This window comes from Scheffersomyces spartinae (genome assembly GCF_019049425.1).
Source record: "Scheffersomyces spartinae strain ARV_011 chromosome Unknown scaffold_18, whole genome shotgun sequence".
NCBI lineage: Eukaryota > Fungi > Ascomycota > Pichiomycetes > Serinales > Debaryomycetaceae > Lizanozyma > Lizanozyma spartinae.
In genome coordinates, this window is record NW_025065065.1 from 1,058 (window position 1) to 23,134 (window position 22,077).

The 22,077-nt window shown below is 40.3% G+C and overlaps 8 protein-coding genes across 8 annotated transcripts; 5 read left to right on the forward strand and 3 right to left on the reverse strand.

Annotated features, from left to right (window-relative positions):
* Nucleotides 1-494: 494 nt before the first annotated feature.
* On the reverse strand, nt 495-2,078 carry MET3 (sulfate adenylyltransferase; the record flags this gene model as incomplete). Its single annotated transcript, XM_043192515.1, has 1 exon — nt 495-2,078. The coding sequence occupies one exon, from the start codon at nt 2,076-2,078 to the stop codon at nt 495-497; it is 1,584 nt and encodes a 527-aa protein (XP_043047883.1).
* A 1,827-nt stretch (nt 2,079-3,905) lies between these two features.
* Nucleotides 3,906-5,447, forward strand: GND1 (phosphogluconate dehydrogenase (decarboxylating); the record flags this gene model as incomplete). The annotated part of the gene is made up of 2 exons (XM_043192516.1): nt 3,906-3,913; nt 3,977-5,447. 2 exons carry the CDS (start codon nt 3,906-3,908, stop codon nt 5,445-5,447), a joined length of 1,479 nt encoding a protein of 492 aa, XP_043047884.1.
* Nucleotides 5,448-5,703: 256 nt separating this feature from the next.
* On the reverse strand, nt 5,704-7,134 carry CRH11 (transglycosylase; the record flags this gene model as incomplete). Its single annotated transcript, XM_043192517.1, has 2 exons — nt 5,704-5,936; nt 6,303-7,134. 2 exons carry the CDS (start codon nt 7,132-7,134, stop codon nt 5,704-5,706), a joined length of 1,065 nt encoding a protein of 354 aa, XP_043047885.1.
* A 1,539-nt stretch (nt 7,135-8,673) lies between these two features.
* Nucleotides 8,674-10,311, forward strand: SSH4_2 (uncharacterized protein; the record flags this gene model as incomplete). Its single annotated transcript, XM_043192518.1, is given in 2 exon segments — nt 8,674-8,680; nt 8,699-10,311. 2 exon segments carry the CDS (start codon nt 8,674-8,676, stop codon nt 10,309-10,311), a joined length of 1,620 nt encoding a protein of 539 aa, XP_043047886.1.
* Nucleotides 10,312-10,604: 293 nt separating this feature from the next.
* Nucleotides 10,605-11,798, forward strand: KQ657_001735 (uncharacterized protein; the record flags this gene model as incomplete). Its single annotated transcript, XM_043192519.1, has 2 exons — nt 10,605-10,608; nt 11,086-11,798. The coding sequence occupies 2 exons, from the start codon at nt 10,605-10,607 to the stop codon at nt 11,796-11,798; spliced, it is 717 nt and encodes a 238-aa protein (XP_043047887.1).
* Nucleotides 11,799-12,199: 401 nt separating this feature from the next.
* Nucleotides 12,200-13,291, forward strand: KQ657_001736 (uncharacterized protein; the record flags this gene model as incomplete). Its single annotated transcript, XM_043192520.1, has 1 exon — nt 12,200-13,291. The coding sequence occupies one exon, from the start codon at nt 12,200-12,202 to the stop codon at nt 13,289-13,291; it is 1,092 nt and encodes a 363-aa protein (XP_043047888.1).
* Nucleotides 13,292-13,326: 35 nt separating this feature from the next.
* ABP1 (Abp1p) lies at nt 13,327-15,330 on the reverse strand (the record flags this gene model as incomplete). The annotated part of the gene is made up of 1 exon (XM_043192521.1): nt 13,327-15,330. One exon carries the CDS (start codon nt 15,328-15,330, stop codon nt 13,327-13,329), a length of 2,004 nt encoding a protein of 667 aa, XP_043047889.1.
* Nucleotides 15,331-16,225: 895 nt separating this feature from the next.
* KQ657_001738 (putative ubiquitin-protein ligase) lies at nt 16,226-22,012 on the forward strand (the record flags this gene model as incomplete). Its single annotated transcript, XM_043192522.1, has 1 exon — nt 16,226-22,012. One exon carries the CDS (start codon nt 16,226-16,228, stop codon nt 22,010-22,012), a length of 5,787 nt encoding a protein of 1,928 aa, XP_043047890.1.
* Between the last annotated feature and the right edge of the window lie 65 nt (nt 22,013-22,077).

Below are 22,077 nucleotides of genomic sequence, written 5' to 3' on the forward strand. Positions count from 1 at the left end.
TACTATTACCTTATTTATCTTTATATATTCAACGAGGATTTGGGTACTTGCTTTTCGCAAAATGTGTCGATAACTCCCATAAACTGGTGATAGTCGATTATATTTGTAGAAATGGAGTATCTGCCAAATTTCCTACCTGCATATTGATGTTAACATTGGCATATATTCAAAAGTGCCTTCATACTAGCGTATTCAGGTTTTTTAAGCTTATATATTGAATTTTTTGGTTGAAAGTTTTTTTGAAAAGGAATTTGGGTGCAAAAGCATTTTTTCAGTACCTTTCGCACTCTGTAAAAAGGACAAATTTTGTGCACTTCGCACTACTACAAAATTGCTAGATTTGGCGACGAAATTATACATTGAGCAAGACACGGTTCTTTTAAGTTAACCTAATGGCCAAGATAATAGTAGATACCAAAGCTAAAATAAATAAAATACAAGAAAAGGTGGACCTTGTTGCATCGAGAATGGAAAACAACCTAAGTCAGGTAAATTTAATAGAAGCCTTGTGCTTTCAAATATTCAACAACCTGACCAACAGTGACGTTCAAGTCAGAGGCATCAATAACAAAGATACCGTCGTCAATTTTGGCTTCGCCCTCAGACTTGATGATCAAGGCGTTAGCAGCTCCAACAGCCTTAATAAGACCGCCTGTTGCTTCTTCAGTCTCAGAAGTACCAATGACTCCTGAACCAGCCCTGACTAATTCACCAAGAAGGGTGCTGTCATGATCATCGACTTTAACTTTAGTAATTCTACGGCCACCAGCGAATTGATTTAAAGTAGATTGTAAAGCATATGACAAGTATTCACCGGCCTTTTCAGCATCAATTAAGATAGCAAAACCTTGCTTTGATCTAGGAGGGTTAGTTTCTCTTAAAATACGAACGACTTCAGGATAGGAGAACCATTCTGGAATTTCTAAACCATCTCTTAATTTTTGTCTCAATTCAGTACCAGAAATGTTTGCTGTTTTAGTAGTAGATAAGTCAATGGTATCAATTGGAGCATATCTGTCTTCTTCGGGTAAGTATGTGACCATTCTAAATGGAACAATCTTAATCTTACCTTCCAATTCGTCTGCATAATTAGCTAACAATTCTTGTGCGTCATATGGACCGTAAAAGTCAACACCTTTAGAGTTTTTACCTGGACCAGCGTGATCTCTACCAACAATAAAGTGGTCCACACCATGGTTCAATCTAATTAAAGCGTGCCACAAAGCTTCACGGTCACCACCCATTCTCATAGCCAAAGGCAACAAGGACAATGAGGCCAAACCATCTGGAAACTTCTTTAAGATTTGTTGGTAAACCTTGACTCTTGTGTGGTGGTCAATATCACCTGGCTTAGTTAAACCAACAACAGGGTGAATCAAAATTCTACCATCTTCACCAATGTCATTAGCGGCTCTAACTGTCAACTCTCTGTGAGCTCTGTGCATAGGGTTTCTAGTTTGGAAAGCGACAACATGCTTTTCATTCCAGTTCAAAGTATCAACGAATTCAGCTCTCAATTGGGCTGGGGTCTTTCTTAACTCAACATAGTCGTAGTGCTTAGGATAAGACAAACCTTGCAAGGAACCACCGATGTAATATTCACCAGCAGTTTCATTCAAATATTTGACGGCTGGATGCTCTGGGTCACCTCTGAAAACCTTTTCAGCTTCCAATTGCTTGTTTGGCTTGTAAATAGATTCGACAGTCAAGACAGCTAATGGAGTTTCGTCTCTCAAGTCACGTAAGACGATTTTTTCACCAACCTTGTAACTGGAAGCAGTTGAAGCGTCAACATCCAAAGTGATAGGAATTGGCCACAACAATCCCTTACCGGTAGATTCATCGGTAACTGAGGACAATCTCAATTCGGAGACAACGGAGTTGTAATCTTCTTCGTTTAAGAAGCCAGCTAAGGGAGAGAAACCACCAGACAACAACAACTCCAAGTCACATAATTGTCTTTCAGTCAAAGTCCAACTGGTGAGGGAAGGAACAGATTCTAACAACTCTTTTTTAATAGATGCATCTCTAGCAACCAAGTCTTGTAATACGCCACCGTGGGGAGCTGGAATAGGCATTTTTCTATGTTTCTATAAATGGGGAAGCCAAAATCAACTAGTGAAAAGAAAGATGTAACTCTCTTCTTAAATGATCTTGTCAACCAAAGAAAGAAGCATCTTCAAGTTGTCCAAAACCAATATTCTGTTTGTGCATTCTATTATTCTGGGGCAAAAGTCACATTTCACATACAAACGAAAAAAAATAAATCATGAAGCCTACCCAGCCTCCTTAAGAGTAGTGCTTTCCTGTGCATTATCGACATTGTAACATTTTGATTAACAACCATCAAGAAAATATTGCAACCATTATATCTCCTCAGTTATGGCAAATCCAGGTGTTCAACTTCAATTACTACCTGAAATAAGGGTCACACGTTTTGAAACTACAATAGTCAGTTCTTAGCCATTAACATAGGCGATGATAGTGGAATCCTTGAAACGTTTATTATTGTTTGTAAAATCATTTCTAACTTATTACAAATCCGGAAAACTCAATCAAGATTTGTGTAATCACAGAAGTGCACGTGATTAATGGAAATTGCGATTGGGTCAAACCACGAGACATGACTAATGATCACGTGTTAGAGAACAAAATAGGTCCATGCACGTGACGAAGATGGTGATCAAAAACTCTTGTAAGTCATGTGATTGTTGTTGGGGTAGAAAGTGGGGGCCTGTCTTAAAAACATTTGCGAAAGAAAGTACTTGCCGCCACTTTATATGGGGGAATTTATAGAGGTTTTGGGGGATCTGGTACGGACTTCAAAGAAGGAAGCGGGGGACAGTTAGTGGGGTTCAAAGTATATACAATAGCATGGTCTGGCATAGTCCCCATACTCTATGGGGGACTTAATTAAGATAGGGAAGAGATATCAAGTCAATTTATTGAACGTAAAGTCTTAGGATAATTCAAAGTATTTTAAGGAACCACTTGGAAGTGCAATAACACTCCTTATAACCCTCACCATAATGAAGGATAATCTTGCAAATTACCAATGGGATGAAAAGGGGTATAACTTAGTAAAGAATCTAGCATTTGTAAAGTCTGTGGAAAGCGAATCATCTTCCCATTGTGTTTGTAAGATAACATAATATGTGGGGCATATTACTCATGTAGTATTAATTGTCACAATCGAGCAATCATAAAACTTATGGAGAGAGTGGCCCGTATACTCCAGGTCCTAAGTCCCACGCCATATTGATAGTGAAAGTGAATGTCACGTAGTATTAATTGGAAACCTTAGGACTAATTGTTTAGTAATTTGTTCCTGGTTAGTAATCTGTAAAAGGCTAATGCAACCAGTCTATCGTACAGGTTTGCTTACGAGAAAAACTAATTCATTACTACTTGCAGTCTGCGTATATCGTAGCACGGGAGATTGCCCGAGAACGGCCCGCACTGTCCGTAGTATGAACTATTGGCCCCCCAACGTTCTGGTGTAATTGTCCACCCAACAACGAAAATTTTGTAATTAGTCGGTAAGAACACGACTATTCTCAGTTTCATATTTAGTTACTCCCTGATCTCCTCCAGAATATGGACGGCTGTATTTCTTTCGGACTCTAACTTCGGACGTTAAGAATACTTCGAAGATACCTTTAAAGAGATCAATTGCATTATGTCTGCTCCAGTGTATGTACCAAACAAGCTCCGACTCTGTCAATGATGATCTAATTGTTGTTGGCTGTGACATCAGTGAGGGGCTAAATACCGAGGACTGAAAAATGCCGGTGATGTATGAAGATGCCGACGAAGATGTTCAAATTATGCTTTTAGTTTAAGCGGAACATTGCTTTCTGTTTTCATCATCGACATCAACATCTTATTTTCTTTTCTTAATTAGCATGCCTTCGTCATCCCCAACATCTAGATTGCTTAAGCAATGTTTAATAGTAAATACTAACTTGAATCCTAGTGGTGATATCGGTTTGATCGGTTTGGCCGTTATGGGTCAAAACTTGATTTTGAACGCTGCTGACAATGGTTACACCGTTGTTGCTTACAACAGAACCCAAGAAAAGGTTACCCACTTTTTGGCTAACGAAGCTAAGGGTAAGTCTATTGTTGGTGCTACTTCTATTGAAAACTTCATTGCTCAATTGAAGAGACCAAGAAAGATCATCATCTTAGTTAAGGCTGGTAAGCCAGTTGACGCTTTGATTGATCAATTGGTTCCTCACTTGGAAAAGGGTGATATCATCATTGATGGTGGTAATTCTCACTTCCCTGACACCAACAGACGTTACGACGAATTGACCAAGAAGGGTCTTTTGTTTGTCGGTTCTGGTGTCTCTGGTGGTGAAGAAGGTGCCAGATACGGTCCTTCTTTGATGCCTGGTGGTTCCGCTGAAGCTTGGCCTCACATCAAGGAGATTTTCCAAGCCATTGCCGCTAAGACTGAGGGTGAACCTTGTTGTGACTGGGTTGGTGAGTCAGGTGCCGGTCACTACGTCAAGATGGTTCACAACGGTATTGAATACGGTGACATGCAATTGATTTGCGAAGCTTATGATTTGATGAAGAGAGTTGGTAAGTTTACCAACAAGGAAATTGGTGATGTCTTTGCGACTTGGAACAAGGGTGTCTTGGATTCTTTCTTGATTGATATTACCAAGGACATTATGTATTACAATGACCCAACCGATGGTACTCCATTGTTGGAAAAGATCTTGGATACTGCTGGTCAGAAGGGTACTGGTAAGTGGACTGCTGTCAACTCCTTGGACTTGGGTATGCCTGTCACTTTGATTGGTGAAGCTGTCTTCTCTAGATGTTTATCTGCTTTGAAGGACGAAAGAGTTGAAGCCTCTTCCATCTTGCCTGGTCCCACCGTGGAAGATGTTTCCCCAATCAAGGACAAAAAGCAATTTGTTGATGATTTGGAACAAGCTTTGTACGCTTCCAAGATCATTTCTTATGCTCAAGGTTTCATGTTGTTGAAGGAAGCTGCTAAGGAATACGGCTGGAAATTGAACTTCCCATCCATCGCTTTGATGTGGAGAGGTGGTTGTATCATCAGATCCGTTTTCTTGGGTGAAATCACCAAGGCTTACAAGGCTCAACCAGACTTGCACAACTTGTTGTTCTACCCATTCTTCAAGGATGCCGTCACCAAGGCTCAAAAGGGATGGAGAAGTACCATTGGTAAGGCTGTTGAATTTGGTGTTCCAGTTCCTGCTTTCTCCACTGCTTTAGCCTTCTACGATGGTTACAGATCTGCTCAATTGCCTGCTAACTTGTTGCAAGCCCAAAGAGATTATTTTGGTGCTCACACTTTCCAAGTTTTGCCAGGTAAGGAAAATGAGTTGTTGAAGAAGGGTGACTGGATTCACATCAACTGGACAGGTAGAGGTGGTGATGTTTCCGCTTCTACTTATGATGCTTAAACTTGACAACTGTTTAGTAGTTTTATGAAATAATATAAGCTTAGTACAATTGCAGTATCCACTATATCAATTTGTAGAATTCAAGAATATAGTGTAACCTTAACCTTAAAATAACCATTTATGAGTGTGCTATTAAAAAAATTACTAAAAACTTAATTATCTATAATCAATGTTAAAAAGAACCAAAATTATTACCTAAATATTTATTTTCAAACAATAAATTGTTTTTTGCAAAGAATAATTGTTATCTTTGACATTATACCATCAAAAATGCAAACACAGCTACAATACTGGTAACGAATGATGCCGAATATTGCATAGCTCCGTTGACCGCAGAAATTGATGATACAGATGATGCAGCTGGCCTAGCAGTGCTACTCGACAACGTAGTTAATCCTGTGGCAAATGTGGAAACACTACTAGTTCTCTGTGCTCCAGATGTGGGTCCTCCTGTTGTTGATACCGCTGAAGAAAAAGTGTTAGCGGCGACTGAGGAAGAAGAAGTGGCTTCAGTAAGCGATGTCACAGTGGAGGATGAAGTTGAGGAAACAGTGGAAGTTGAGGAAGCACTGGAAGTTGAGGAAACAGTGGAAGTTGAGGAAGCACTGGAAGTTGAGGAAACAGTAGAAGTTGAAGATGATGAAGAAGATGAAGTAGGCAAAGAGCTTAATGAGGAGATTGGTGATGAAGTAGAAGAGGAGGGTGATGAAGAAGAGGAGGTTGATGAAGACGAGGAGGTTGACGAAGATGAAGATTTGGATGAGGATGAAGATGAGGAGGACGCTGATGAGGAGGAAGCAGATGAGGAAGAAGTTCCAGATGCAGAAGCAGAGAAGCTATTAGAAACTTCTCCACCCGATTGTAAAGTAGCGAATTCCTTTTGAGCTTCTTGAATTCTGCCATTGATTTTACCTCCATCAGATTTGATTGATTGCCAGGTACCAGATTTATCAGTGTAGGAATATGACTTACCTGATGAATAATCAGATACAATGATGGACTTGATATACATCTGGAATGGTCCTTTATTGTAGTCGGTGAGACCACCTGCCCACTCAATGGTACCAATTTGATTATTTGGATCACCACCAGCCCAGGCACCGGCCATGATGTACATTGGAGTTTGAGGGAATCCTTGAGGGTTTGTGCTTAATAAAGTTCTATCCAATTTACCATCACATGTCCAGGTGATTTGGTCTTCAGTCCATTCAATGGTGTAGGTGTGGAAATTCAGTAATGGACTACTGGAAGTGTGGTGGTATCTACCTCTATCATAAGTTGCGGTGTTACCCTTCAGGAAGAAGTTGGATTGGTATTCGTATGGATCACCACCAAATAGTTCGATGTCGATCTCATCTAAATCATCACTTTGCAAATAGAAGGAGGAGATGATACCTTGACCTTCAGCAGCTTGTAATACAACTTCAACTTTACCAAACATAATATAGAAGTCTGATTTAATGGAAGGATTCATACCCTGCTTGGCGATTTGGAACTCCAAACCAATGTCTGTGTATGATAAACCATTTTCCTTAACGGCAGTGAAGTATTTTGATTCCAGGTTAAAGGTTTCTTTGAAAGAAGCAGATAACGCTGGGTCGGGAGGACAATCAGAACTGATCAATGGGTTACAGGCCAAGGTTCTAACCAAAGTGGCAGCAAGTGCTACAGCCAGATGCCACCTCATAGTTGTATTAAGTTAATGTGGATTCTATTGATCTTTGGTATAAAGAGAATGAAGACTCAGAGATGAAGAATATTTATGGCTTGTAAGCTCCAGGATATCATGGCATTCTTATACCACAATGCAATGCAATATGACGCAAAAGAACATACAAGGTGCTTGGTTCGCTTTTTCTTTTCTACTATGAATGGCTGTGTTTGCCAGCTGTTCCTTCAAAATCTTACATTCACACATGCAATAATGTAAACACATTGTCGGCTTTGCACCGATATTCTGATTCCAAAGGGGGTGTTGTGCTGGATCAATGCTGCCCAGATACCATGTCATGCACCCTTGGCATCAAAACAGGAGGCGTAGTAGGTGAGTTTATTTCCTAGCCTGAGTAGTGATCGCTGGCTATTGTATCTTTAAAGCCATGCCAAATATAGAAACCGCATATATCCTGTACATAATGCCATCATTTGTATACTTTACATTTTTACGTACCCCAGAATGAATCAGATAAGCCCAAGTAATGATTAATGATCTGGGTGGAGTTTGAATCAAGCTCGATATATAACGAGAGAATAATAAACTGAGGCCATGCTATTAATTTTGGGTTTAATCTAGTCTTGGTGATCATACAATGTTAAGAGTCAATAATCTTGCGGAAGGTTTATTTTTAGTATACTATTATGTGCGTAAATTGACGCGTATTTGTGCATACACTAATTACGTGCATTAAATAATCGATTTTCGCGTCTGGCATGATAGGATGTCACTCTGCATCCTTTTTTTGCATCATCAGTGCATCATTTTTCGGTGTTACTAACATGAGATAATTTGTATTGTTAATGTTTGGTACTAAATTGTTATCACAATATAGTTACCCTTCTGGGTAAATTAAGATCTACCCTTGCAATGACGCTATAAACTGTTTTCTGCAATTACCTAACAAAACCCTCCTGGAATATATTAAGTTCTAGATCATACTGTTAGTGCTGGTGCTCAATCCAAAAAAGTTAAAGATTGTCTTGCTGCAACCTTTTCAGAGCCAGCGCAGTCCTTCTCGTTTAAGACTAAATTACCAGCGCACCAGCCATCTTCGTCTAGACCCGCATGGTCACGTGTGTGTCTTGGTTATTTACTTCCAAATAGGTAATGTCGCGACATAAGGAAAAGAAATTACAAAGCATGACGTAAGCAACACTAAAGGAAAAAAATCATGGGAATAAGAAATAGAATTCAGGACATACCTTCAAAGTCAGACGATATAGGAACTATTAAAGGATCCTCACAGGTTCATTGTTCTAGATCAATAATAATAATAATAATAATAATAATAATAATAATAATAATAATAATAATAACGTATCAGAAAATATTATCTGTTTTAATTTAAATCTTGAAACAGTTTGTCTTAATAGAAACCACTCCATAGCCCCTATTACGTTATCAAGAGTTTTAGTTCCATAGCGTTGTTTGAAGGCAAAGACTACCAAGACTACCACCACTCAAAAAAGAGTCATGTCACCACATAGCGCAATACTTCCGCAGAGTAATATGTCTAGTACTTTTTCCAGAATAGCGCCATCAATAAGCAAGCTCTCAAGTCGTCCACATGAAGCTGTTGCTTCAAAGTTAGATCCCCCAAATCTAAGATTCATGCGTCTAGGAGATATCCCTTCAGAAGCTGGAGATGTGACGGGAGATATAAATGAAGTGCTCTTTGTTGTGATGTTCTCTTGTATTGGATTCATAGTTGCATTTGTGTTGCTTTTGGTTGTATTTTTGATTTTGAGGCGAAGGATACGGTCAAGAGACCTAGATGATGAAGAAAGGGGAAGAAACTTTGCAAATAGGATATACACTGAACTAGATACAGATGAACAAGAGCTTTACTTCCAATCAGTTCAATTTTTTGAGTCCAACCCTTATTTCAGACATGATATTCCTCTTTCACAACTTCTTTCCATCCAAGAAAAGGGAATCCAAGCTTTCGAATTCAGAAAGGATCCTATGTTAACAAACAATGATTTACTTATAGTTAATAAGTGCGAGCTTAACTTTTTCAAGAACTTACAATGCTCAGCTCAAACCAATATACCGATCCCAATGATTAACGAAGTGTACTACTTTGAAGCCAAGATATATCTGCTCCCCGACCCAGAAGGTACAGTTATTTCTGTAGGATTGGCTCCTAAGCCATATCCTTGGTTCCGGTTGCCAGGAAGACACCAGTATTCCATTAGTTACGATTCGAATGGGTTCAGACGATACAACGATCCCTTCCCAGTCGATGGACCACCTCACTTCCCTAGTTTAATCCAAGGAGATGTCATAGGTGTAGGATATAGAGTTAGAAGTGGCACAGTATTTTTCACAAAAAACGGGAAGAAAGTTAGTGAACTGAGTTTGGGTGGACACATCAAGAAGTTCAAATTACCACAAGACGGTCATATTCATCCTACAATAGGTGCAAACAACTTGTGTTCGGTAAATATAAACTTGGGACAAATGGGATTCGTGTATATTGAAGCCAACGTGAAGAAGTGGGGTTTGGCTCCTCTTGAAGGTAATGGTCCATCCCCCCCTGCTTACAACAAGTTCAATCAAGACATTTTATTGGCTAGATCAGAATATGATGAGAGTGAAAGTGAAAGAGAGAATGATTTCCCACCTCAGTTTTGGGATGTCGAAAACTCAAGAGGAGATGGTATAACATCGGCACAAATGGCCAACCAAAGTTATGATGCATATCGTGATGATGAAGTGTCAATGAGTGGCGATAGAATTACATTAACAAGTTTACTTCCACCCGAAGAGCCTCCCTCGTATAGCGAAAATAATAGTGATGTTGAAGTTGAAGATGCTGAAGGTGAAGGGTCTCGTGCAACTGACCTAAGGCCTGCATTTGGACCAGACCCGGAGGCAGAACAGAATGGGGATGAGCACGTCCAAACACAAGACACAAACAAGAATCAATGTGCCACTACTACAGATGAAGAAGAAGAAGAAGTAGCAACTCTGGTGGACGGTAACGGGGAGAGCGAGACTGAAACCATCGGCGGCGTTGAGGATGCAGGGAATATCGAATTGACAGATGAAGGTTTAAACAATCAACGCCACGAATATGAAAACACTTTAACGGAACAAGAACCACAGACACCCCGTAATGATACCACTATAGAAAGTTTATAGATATTCTGATAATTATTCTCTATTTGGTCAATTAAAATGCTAAGTTCCGTACCGTATGACTGGTGACTAAGATTCGGCGACGGAGTACGAACTGCGGGCCGCATCGCCGTTTCTGCTTACAGAGTTAATTCATATCCAGCGCACAAAGCCCCTTAGAGTGCCTTTTTCCAAAAGTGGGGGAAACAAACTTTCAATCTTTGTGTCTCTCGGTTCACGAAAAGTGGAAAGCAGCTTTTTTAATGTGGCTCCGTATTCATACTTGACGTTCATTTACATCTTACATTATGTTGTAAATGAGTGTTTGCACCGAATTCGTACGAGGTTCATAGTAGACATACAATGATTACATGTCACACCTCTTGATTTCAGGATTTAAAGAACTTTCTGTCTTATACGGTTTTTGTGATACTACCCCATACTTTGGAGGATGTGACACAATAAAAACCGTTTGTGGGGTACTCCCTAAGTTGTTGGGAACCAAAAACATTGTGAGTACGGAAGAACTCGGAGTTGATTGAAACACCACCAAAAACCCACCTTTGTGAAAACGGGGGGTTGGAAAGGCACTTATATACTCCTAATAGCTAAAATATGTAGCGAATGACCTTACGGCGTTTTGGTTGTTTTCCCCGCAACTTCGTCTTATCAATCTATATAAATCATCTTATCGAAGCCCAATGGTTGGCTGATTTTTTTTGATAGGATATCCAATTCCACTAACAAAGAAAAAGTCTTTCAAAATGATTCAAAAATACATTTGCGTGCCTAAAACAGATTATGACGTCCTTATTATTACCAATGGTACAGCCGTGCAAGTGGAAGATAGGTTAAAGGACATTAACAATCAGACAGGAAACGACATTCCTGATAACGCAAGCTTAACCTATTTGGATAGCTTCCCTGCATTAATAGATTATTTAAGTATGCATTTTGGCACTCAAAGACAATTTGACGGAAAAGTGGTCTTTATGTTTTTTGAAGGCATAGAATTCATACAACAATTTCTTAATGATGTCATAGATTACTACAATACTTGCACTATGGGACCTCCTTTAACTCCCGAAAGTTACTTTTATAACACTTACACATGCGGTCGTCAACCTTCTTATTCTGAAGGAAGAGACCCTCCATCTCCTACGTACATTTCACCCTATTCCAAAAAGTCTTCATCGCACCGTCAACTGTGGCTGGATTCTACTACTTGTTTCACCATGTTGTCAAATTGCTACTACTACTTTGATAAGTCTATTTCAAAGGACTTTGATAACTCTGAATGTCCCTTCAACACAGTGTGCATTTTCGCTAACGACATTTTAAAGAAAATGAACTTCATGGTTGGCAGAATTAGATGCTTATTTATTGATGACGAAAACTTAACAGGAGGGAAGATATACCCCTTACAGCATTTGATGATAAACTTCCCTCGCATAGAGAAACTCGAGTTGAAGTCCTATCAGGAGTTTATGTTTAAGGATATGGTGTGTTGAATTTTGGGGTGCGTTGACGCACAAAAATACGAGAGAAGTATGATTTACGATCACGAGTTTTATGTCGGTAATTACATAAATAATACGATTTAAACCAATATATATAAAAGTGTATGCCATAACTAAAGAGAAGTATACTTTTCCGTTAAGTCATTGAGGTCACGGAAACCGGGATCCTAACTCCGTACAGTTTGCGCATTGACAATAATGCTATACGTAACTTCCGCTTAAATTTAGTTGTTGCATATTCAGAAAATCTTTCTATCAGGCGCATTTCTCCTAATTGGGAATAACTTTCCGCTTATCTTATGAGACCTCTCCATAGATCAAACGTTACTTAAACAAACTCAATTGAAGCTATTTTCAAAACAAAATTTTTCTACAATAAATTGACAATGACGATGCAACTACTATTGTTAATATTACTTGTTGCTATTGGGCTCCCATTGCTTACGAGTAGAAAGAAGAAACCGAGAAAGAGAAGTTGTCTTGAAAATGTCACGCCTGTTGATGTCGACTTTGATTGGAAGACACAAGAGCCACTCAAAGTCCGACCCTTTGTCAACAAGAAGTCCTTCAACCCTTCTATGAACTTGACCGATTTCACTGCCAATGATTGGATACTTATAGAAAAGACTTATCTGCAAAACGTCCAACTCCGTAGGGAAATCACCATCAAACATTCCGACCATACTGTGTTTCTTAACCCCGACAAACGGTTTGTTGCAGCCTTCCACGAGTTCTATTCACTTGTTATTCACTATTTGACCCACAGATATCCACAGTACTTTGTCCCAGATAAGCATAATAATGTCGTCAAAAATTTGATTACTGAAGACCAGATCCCCTTGGACCCTAACATCATCACCAAAGACAGTGTATTGGAACAAGACCACAACCGTGAATTGCTTTTATCACTAGCCAGAACAATTGAAGAAGACTTTATTCTCCTACACAAAGACGCACCAGACGAAGAGTATATAATGAGATGTAATGTCTCCGGGTTCCCTGCTGGATTTGATCCCAAGAATAACTTTGATAAGCCTATCTCGTTCATCCACACCCCCGTACCTCAATACCAGAAGCGACTTAAAGTGTCTATGTCCAAGTACTTTGATAGGCTAACAACAGATGAAGCGCACGTCCGTCATAACTGGTCCATACAAACGAATGCGAGTAAGTTTACGCTCCATTCTCATCATGGGCGGGAAGGTGAAACCCCTCCACCGCCTTTGAAAATGGAAGACATTGATTTTGAGAAGGGTTGTTTCCTTAGATGTGAAAGGCAGTGTTTCACCCGGTTGCCAGTGCTGGGAGCCAATCTCATGACCATTCGCACATACGTTACGCCGTTATCGGAGATAAAACATCTAGAGGACGATCACGTGACCAGAGAATTGATCAGAGGTATCGATTCATTACCTGAAGACTTAGCCTTCTACAAGAAAAGAGGCGCCTGGGGGGAGGCAGTGAAGGAGTACTTAAGATCGTAACTATAGACCTATATAATATATATTTATATGCATTTTTAATTGATGGTAACATAACTGGCAGGGAAAAGACCAACGGCTCCAGTAGTTGAGTGCTTCCCCTTCCACCAATCAGCATCAATCTTTTCGATTTCAATAATGACGTCTCCCTCTTTAAAGGAAAGCTCGTTGTCTTCGTCGGCCTCACAATCGTATTCGGCAACAGCGGAGATACCGATATCTGCAGCAGCAGGTGCCGGGGAGGCTCTTGCAGGTGGAGCAGGAGGAGTGGCACCAGTAGCAGCAGAAGAAGTCTCCTCACTCTTTAAAGAAACATAACTCGAAGGAAACAAACCAACATTACCGGTTTTGGAATGTTTACCCTTCCACCACTCTTCATCGATCTGTTCAATATCTACAATTAAATCTCCTTCTTTGAATGAGATCTCGTTACTTTCGTCGGCTTCACAATCATATTCAGCAATGGCCTGAAGGCTTCCTGATGCTCCGCTTCTAGAAGGCAAAACAGGGGCAGGAGCTTCTCCTTCTTCTCCCTCTTCTTCTTCTGGTTCTTCTTCTGGTTGAGGTTGGCTCCTTGAGGGAAGAGAAGGTGGTGCAGGTGTCTCCTCTTCCTCTTCTTCCTCTTCAACGTGCTCTGGTTCACTTCTAGAAGGAAGAGATGGAGATTTGTCTTCGTCTTCTTCAACTTCTGCTGGACGAACCACAGTTCTAATTGGAGGAGGTGGCAAATTACGAGCAGGAAGGAATTGTACAGGCTTTCTATCTTCATCTTCATCATCTTCTTCTTGTTTAGCAAACTTGTCGAACACATGATCAGATGGCTTAACAACGCTTTCTTCCTTTTCTTCATCGTTCACTGTTAACTTGTCCATATCGCTTTCAACATGACTGTGGTCTGCTGCTTCGTCTTCCTGTGGGACAGACTTAAATTTACCTTTCTTTTCAGCCCAGAGTTGTGCTGGAGTCTTACCATTTTCAGCACCAAAGATCTTGAAACCTCCTACAATCTTGTCGTTTCTATTTTCCACTGGATTGACAATTGAAGGTTTGGAACCAAATTTAGGTGATGTTCCAGAAGTGGTAACAGTAGGAGTGAATCTCAGACTCACGGTATTAGAAGGCTTTGGCTTAGGCAAGGAGGTCAACCTGCCATCAGATGACGAAGACGACTTTGACTCTGGACGATTGAACGAGCTCATTCTTTCAGAGAATGTCTTAGGAGGTTCATCGTCCTTCTTTTTTTCATCTTCCACAGTGGATTTGAAAGGAACTGGAGTAGATGAAACGGTATCGGATTTACCCTTTCTCAATTCTGCGATATCTACCTTCAATGGTTTGTATGCTGAAGGAACTTCTTCCAAAGGTTCTTTGGAAAAGTCTCTAACTTCCAATTCCTTCTCTCCACCCCATTCATCACCTTCAGACTTAGCAGGGAAACTCTTTCCAATGGTTGGAGCTGGAGCTGGAGCCACAGAACTTGAAGAAGTAGAAGCAGCCACAGGTTTACCAGTAGATTTTGGAACAAACGAAGGCTTGATAGGAGCTGCTACAGGCTTAGGTCTAATTGGAGTAGAAGTAGATGAGGAACCACCACCAGCAGACTTAGACGAGCTTTGAGCTGAATAATTGGCTCCAGCAGCAGCACACACACGACGTAAGAACTCATTAGCATCCAAATCGTCTTCATCTCTGGCAACAATTTGAACATGATAACCGTTCAACACTTTGGAAAATTCAGCAGTGTTTTGAGCAAATGACATTCTTAATTTAGCAGGAGCACTATCAGGACACCAACCCAAAAGCAAAATCTTGGTCACATCAGAACCTGGAACAGTCAATCTGGACAAGCCATATTGGACATGACCCTCTTCAAATTGGCTAATGAATTCATCCAAATCTCCATCACCAGTTTCCTTCAAATCCAACGTGGCCTTCTTATCAACACTGTACACAACATAAGTGGCCTCGGGATCTCCACCTACCACCTTGTTATAGGCTTCTTGAATACGCTTCAGATTGGTGGATAAGTCTATTTTCTCCATGGTAATTGGTATATATAATAGGAGTCTAGTGTGAATAGAGTCTAACTGTGTGTTTGATGTAGTGGTTGTGGTTGTTGTTCGGAAGTGGTTGGTTTTATATAAGTGAGTACGTAATTCCTGCACATACACATCACGGATCGGCCAGGCCAGCACAGCCGGGAGGTCGGCACTAAATTTGTATGGGGTATTAACCTTAGGGTAGTAGAAGAGAAAAGACATGAAATAAAATGACCTATACTACAGCATACTCTACAAAATCAATGGGTATCGTAAATGCCCATCGTATATTATTATAAAAGTCTTTTCCGGTAGCTATTATCGAACTAAAGCATACACCAAACACCACATCATCACAAACCCAGCAACACTGGTGCCCAAGGTATCAACAAAGATCTCTTTGATTGGAGACTCGAAAAAACGGGACCCCTTTCCTTCACAGCAAACCATATAGAATGCTCCGTTAACCAACGTTGAGGCAGCTACGTAAAAGGCTGCACCCAGGTAAGCTTCCAATGCGAGTATGCCACACGCTGTACCCAAGACTAGCGACATCACATCGTGGACGTGCTGTAGTTTCTTCTGGTTGGCCTCAATGGCCGCCGTCCACTGTAGCTTTTCCACTGCGCTCATAAGGAGTAGAATACAGTTAGTGGTGTGATGGTTACTAGTATATATTATTAGAAGATTAACTATCAATTGAGTGGGCTCTAGGGGACGAAAAGTTGTACGGCATCACACAAAAATGAACTGAAAGCAAATAAATTCCGAGGGTAGTTCCGACCGCACAAAATCAGCACCGAAGGCAAAACAGTGGATACTACCATCTACTATATAAACAGAGTATGCTGCTGATCATCACCGTTTAGAATTATTATTAGTCCAACGACCTATTAGCATGACAAGCATCCCGGAATTGGATGATCTTAGGCGGTTTCTCTTTTTGCTTCCTCGAAAGTCCAACTTTCAATTCACCAAGGAGACTCGGAAACAAATAAGAAAGGAACTCTTTTGCACACTCTCCAAAAGAACAAAATACATCAATTGGATCTTCCCGAACCTAGAACGTTCCATCGGAACCAACGATAAGCTTACGGTCTTGGATAAGGAACTCGACTGGAGCTTCTCTAAATATTTCAAGCGGGTCTTGAAATCTCGTGGCGATACAAACTCCCATGATGATCGGGCCTACCATGTCAACTTAGCGTGTGCTAGGATCTTCCGTAAGGGTGAGCCCATTTATCGGTGTTTGACTTGTGGCTACGATGATACCTGTGCGCTCTGTTCTCATTGCTTCCGAGAAGAGTACCATGTGGGTCATAAGGTCAACATCAACATATGTCAGCGAGAAAATGGAGGAGTATGTGACTGTGGAGATCCTGAAGCGTGGGTAAGGGACTTTGTGTGTCCCTACACGAAATATCTGCATAATAATGACGATGTTTCTATGGAAAATGATGGTAGTGATGGTGTTGCTGACGGGGATTCATTGCTCAAGAGCGAGATGCCTAAAGAGTTGCAAAAACTATTACTAGGAGTAATGGAGATCCTATTGGACTACGTCATTGACGTGATGACCTCGAACGACTTGCACTTTTACGACTTCAACTCCACAAATATAAGTACTATTACCAAGTACTCCTTTTATGGGGAATTGGACGGAGAGAAATACGATACCCGTGGCATGAGAGACGTTTCTGATGGCAAGTTCGCCCTCATGGTGTACAATGACCAAGTTAGACACTACAGAGATGCAGTTCAAAGAATCAGATTGGCCAGTAAGAAAGTTAAAGCATTTGCTACAATGGTAACAGATAGACTCCAGAGTTATGGTAAGGCCAAAGTGTTGGTAACTGAAAACTTGGAACTCCTTAGAGAACGACAAAAGATTTTATCTGCAACCGGCTTGGCCACATGTATCAGATGTCTGCGTGATGTTTTCCGAGAAGAAATGGTTGACGAGATAGTGCGATGGATATGTTCGTTTACTGAGTCGGAGTTATTCAAATCAAACGTGACTACAAAGGATTTACTATGTCAGGCCTTTTGTAAAAGGTGGAAGAAAGGTCTAGCTCAACCTGAAAGGATAGCCTTATCCACTGAATACATCTACAGAACAGGAACATTAGATTTGAAATATAACATTCCCAAAATACAAACCACCACCAAGGAATCATTACGCAAAGATGACCATTGGTATCATCAAGTTGAACGTTGGAATTTACCCGAAAAGCTTTGCCAAACTTCGGAGTACAATACCGATACGACAGACTTACAACCCAACACATGCCATTTGGGATCTAGATTCCAATACTTTATTTATTTTGATATTCGATTCTGGAAATCCATTCGAACGGTTCTTCATGATATGTACTCATGTTCTGTGATCACCAATTTAAACTTCAAGAACGTATTATGTGCTCAATACGTTGACATTTATCCAACTGTGGCTGATATGTTGTTAACAAAAGACAGAGAACCCGAGACCAATGTAATGGGAGTCTTATCTACTCAAATATTCACATGTCCTTCCAATTCTACGTTGATTGTTCAACATCATGATTTATCCAGGATTTTTGCTTCCATATACAGTTTCCTTACAGAAGAAAGAATCAGAACACTGGACGATATTACTATCACTCATAAAATTTCCATCTGGAGCTTGAAGATCCGTCGTTGGTGTCAATGTTTTTTTGATGTTTCATATATACTTACTCGAAGCAATGATTTTAAGTCGATAGTGGAATATAACATCATCCCTATGGCATGTGATATAATTGCCTTATTCCAAGGTCGCCCAGTGATAATTCGGGAGGGGAAGACTCATGTGGAGTACGAAAGTCCTGATTATACTGCGTTCTTTCAGAATGTACCTGTGATTTACCTGTTTGCAGAAAACATAGCCCATTGCTTTTCTACAATGAAGAACATCAACAAACATGAACAGAAAGTGTTATGCAAAAATGCCATAATGTATGTGGTGACATTCTTATTGAAGTTGGAATCCAATAACTACCCAGGTTTACTGGATGATACTATAGATATTGACTTGAAGGTCCAAAGGAATGCCAAAAGAGACCCAAGAAGCAACGAATTAATTCAAGAATACAGAATCGACAAAGAAAAGGTCAGTTTCTTACACCCATTACATTCCCTTCTTGCATTTTTAATTCAATTTGCAGAGTTTGAAAGTTCCTTCGAAGTCAAACAAATAATTGACGATACAATCAACAAGATGGGCCAAACAAACATACCCAACCCAACAGTATCGATTTTTGACTACTCAGTAAGAACCATCGTTTTAATGTCACAAATCAAATCAGGGTTTTGGGTTAGGAATGGGTTCAGTGTTCGGTCCCAATTGCAACTCTACAGAAACACCAACCTTAGAGAGTGTGGTTACATGCGAGACTTGTTCCTTATTCAAGTGTTTGTAAACACTTATGAGCCCGATTTTGTATGTAATCTCCTCTTCGACAGATGGCAGCTATTAGAAGGTTGGACGTTAAAGAGCGGCGGGTTCCCCATAGACCAAAATGAAGATGCTATCTTTCCCTATGATCATCATACATTGTCATACATATTAGATGAGTGTTTGAACTTCTTCATCCAGCTTCAATCGGAGGTCTTGTATTTACGGGGACTTAAGGAGAACAACCTTAATGAGACCCACATAAGAAATGAGTTGATCCATAATTTATGTTTTGGTCCTATGACATATTCCAAGCTTTGTTCCAATATTCCAGAACATGTGTCGATGGAAAAGCGATTTGATTTGATGCTTCAAGATGTTTCAACCTTCTCTGCACCCACAGGAGCAAATGATGTTGGTATGTACAAGTTGAAGGATGAGTTCATTAACGAGGTCAATCCTTATTACTTCAACTACACAGCCAATATGAAGGATGATGTATTAAAGTTATTGAAACATCGTATCATGAAGAAAACCAACAAGACCATGAATAAGATAGTCATTGAGCCCAATTTAAGAAATGCAGAAGAATTAGGAATATATCGCCATATTGGGAACTATTCCTTATCCAGTTACTTCTCTGACTTTATTATCAAGACGTTGCTTTACATTGTGGATCAAGGAGTCGACAAGAGTGACAATTTATTGGAAACAACGTTACATTTGATCCATATTTGTGCGCTAGAACGTTACATCAACACAGATGATGACAACAATACAGGGAAGACTTTTTTTGCAAACTTCACTCGTCAATCTGACATTCACGGGACTACTATTGCCCAATTGCTTTTCAACATGTTGGATGGAGAGGCCATGAAGGACCACCGAGCAAAGATCCGGTCTATATTTGCTATTTTCGACACCAAGTACTCCAACGTCAACAACATGCTTCTGGGATGCATTTCGCAGTTTGATTCGATTAAACTAACAGATAAAACCAATGAGGGGGACCCCCAGAAGGCCATTTCTCGGAAGAAAAGAATTGCAAAGGATAGACAAGCACGATTAATGGCCAAATTCAAAGAGCAACAGTCTCTGTTCCTTAAACAGAATCAAAATGAAATAGAAGAGACTAGTGATGTTGAAATGGTAGAATATGGTGATGATGAAGGCTGGCAATTTCCAGAACCTCACTGTTTGTACTGTCAAAATGCTCTGGACAATGCAGGGCCCTTTGGAATCATCACCTATGTGTCCAAGTCATCTGAGTTTAGAAAGGTCCCCTTTGATGACCCTTATTGGTTTATGAAGGCCTTCTCTGATAGTCATAATTTGGATAATGATGAAACCACAAAGGAAGAAGCTGAAGACGAAACATACTCGGAGAAATGGAAGCAGTACATGAAGTGGATCCGGGAATCCAACGTCATGGGTCCTGGGTTTTCAAGCCATAAACATGTTGAAAGTAAGGTTGTATCTCAAAGTTGTGGTCATGGAATGCATTTCCAATGCTACGTTAACTTCCTCAACACTAATAGGAACAAACAGCAACAGATCTCCAGAAATGTACCTGAAAGCATTGAACACCGAGAGTTCTTATGTCCCTTGTGCAAAGCTATTAACAACATGTTTATTCCTATTCTTTGGGTTCCCAACAAGAAGTCACTTGAGAATTTTGTTCTGCCATTAGAAGCTACTGCCACTGTCAATGTGTTTGAGCAATTGGGGAACCAAGATCTCCATGAACCCAAATGGCTAGAGAAGTTTGGGTCTTTGGCCACCAAAGATTTAGAAGAGTTGTCTCAACTCACAGCCACAGCAAGTAACATGATTGGGCAGAACTCCAAGGAGATTACGACTTCTGACCAAAAGAGTTTCAGATCAATGTTAACCAATATGTTTCAGATATTAACCCTATTAGTGTTCCCGCGAGTGTTTAAAGCAGATTCTACTTTAATCTTGACTAACACTATCAAGTCCACAGAAATATCTTTGAGAGGTCTAGGCTCCATAAGCTGTGTGATAGACCAAATATCCAACAACGCTCTTTTGAACCTCCGCGCCATCAACGAATTCAGAAACAACGTTCTCTTGATGAAGATGAAGAACTGGCTCTCCACCCCTGCAGCCAAAGCAGACGTCTACATGAAGTTGCTCACTGGTCTCAGCCAACTATCCAATAAGCAATTACCTTTACAAGTACAAAGTGCTGATTTCTTTGAGATTCTAGTGAATGTCATTCCCTTACCCAGTTTAGGGTTCCTGTTCAATGCCATCTTTAAAGCGTGTTTTGTTGGTCATATCTTGCAGGTGCTTAGTATTCTTGTCACTAAGTTGAACACAAGCAACAGTAGGACTGACAATGAACATTACGGTTTAAGAGATATACCCTCTATGATGAACTCCAACAACGGTATTTATACAGTAGAAGTTTTCCGGAGACTATCCGAAGCACATGGCTTGGATCACGTCAATGCTGACATTGGAGCGATACTCTATACGATGCTTATCAAATCTGTTACCCCATTTCTCCGTCGAGCAGCGATCTTAGCCTATGTTAACTGTGCAGACATCGAGTCACTACCAGTGTTTGAAAGCTCACAACGTCTCGAAGCAGACAGACTCTGTGACATCTTAAAGGTGCCCTCGGTAGCTCAAATGCTACAGGAGTTTATCCAACCAGAGGGTGATAACTGCTACAATGGAACCATCTTCAATTCCTACGTCCAACATCTCAAGTCAAGACAGACTGTTAATTCCAATGCTAATGCGATGCAATTGGAACTCAAATACGAATTGGAATATCCCGGGATCGTCAAGTTAATCGACCTCCCGGACCGACTTGACTACTTCTTCACTAACTACTACTATCTGGACAGATACAACAACCCCCACACCCGAATGGAGAACCCGGCGATCTGCTTGTACTGTGCAGAAGTTATGGATGTGCAACGGACTTCTATTGGCGAACAAGAAGGTCAATGCACAATCCACTACTTGAAAGAGTGTGCTGGTTGTGTTGGGTTGTTCTTGTTACCCAAAGATAGAACCATACTAATTTTAACTAGAAACGGAGGTTCATTCCATGCAGCTCCGTATTTGGACAAGCACGGTGAATTACCCAGTGAGATGAAGAAGTCTAAGCCACTATATTTGATGAGACCTCGGTACAACGACTTCTTGAGAAACGTATGGCTACTGCATAACGTTGTCAATTATGTTGCCCGGAAGTTAGACAGTGTGGTTGATGCTGGAGGTTGGGATACTTTATAGAATTACATAAGTATGCGACACAAATTACCCATTCGGGAAACAGTTCAAGATATACATATTTAAAC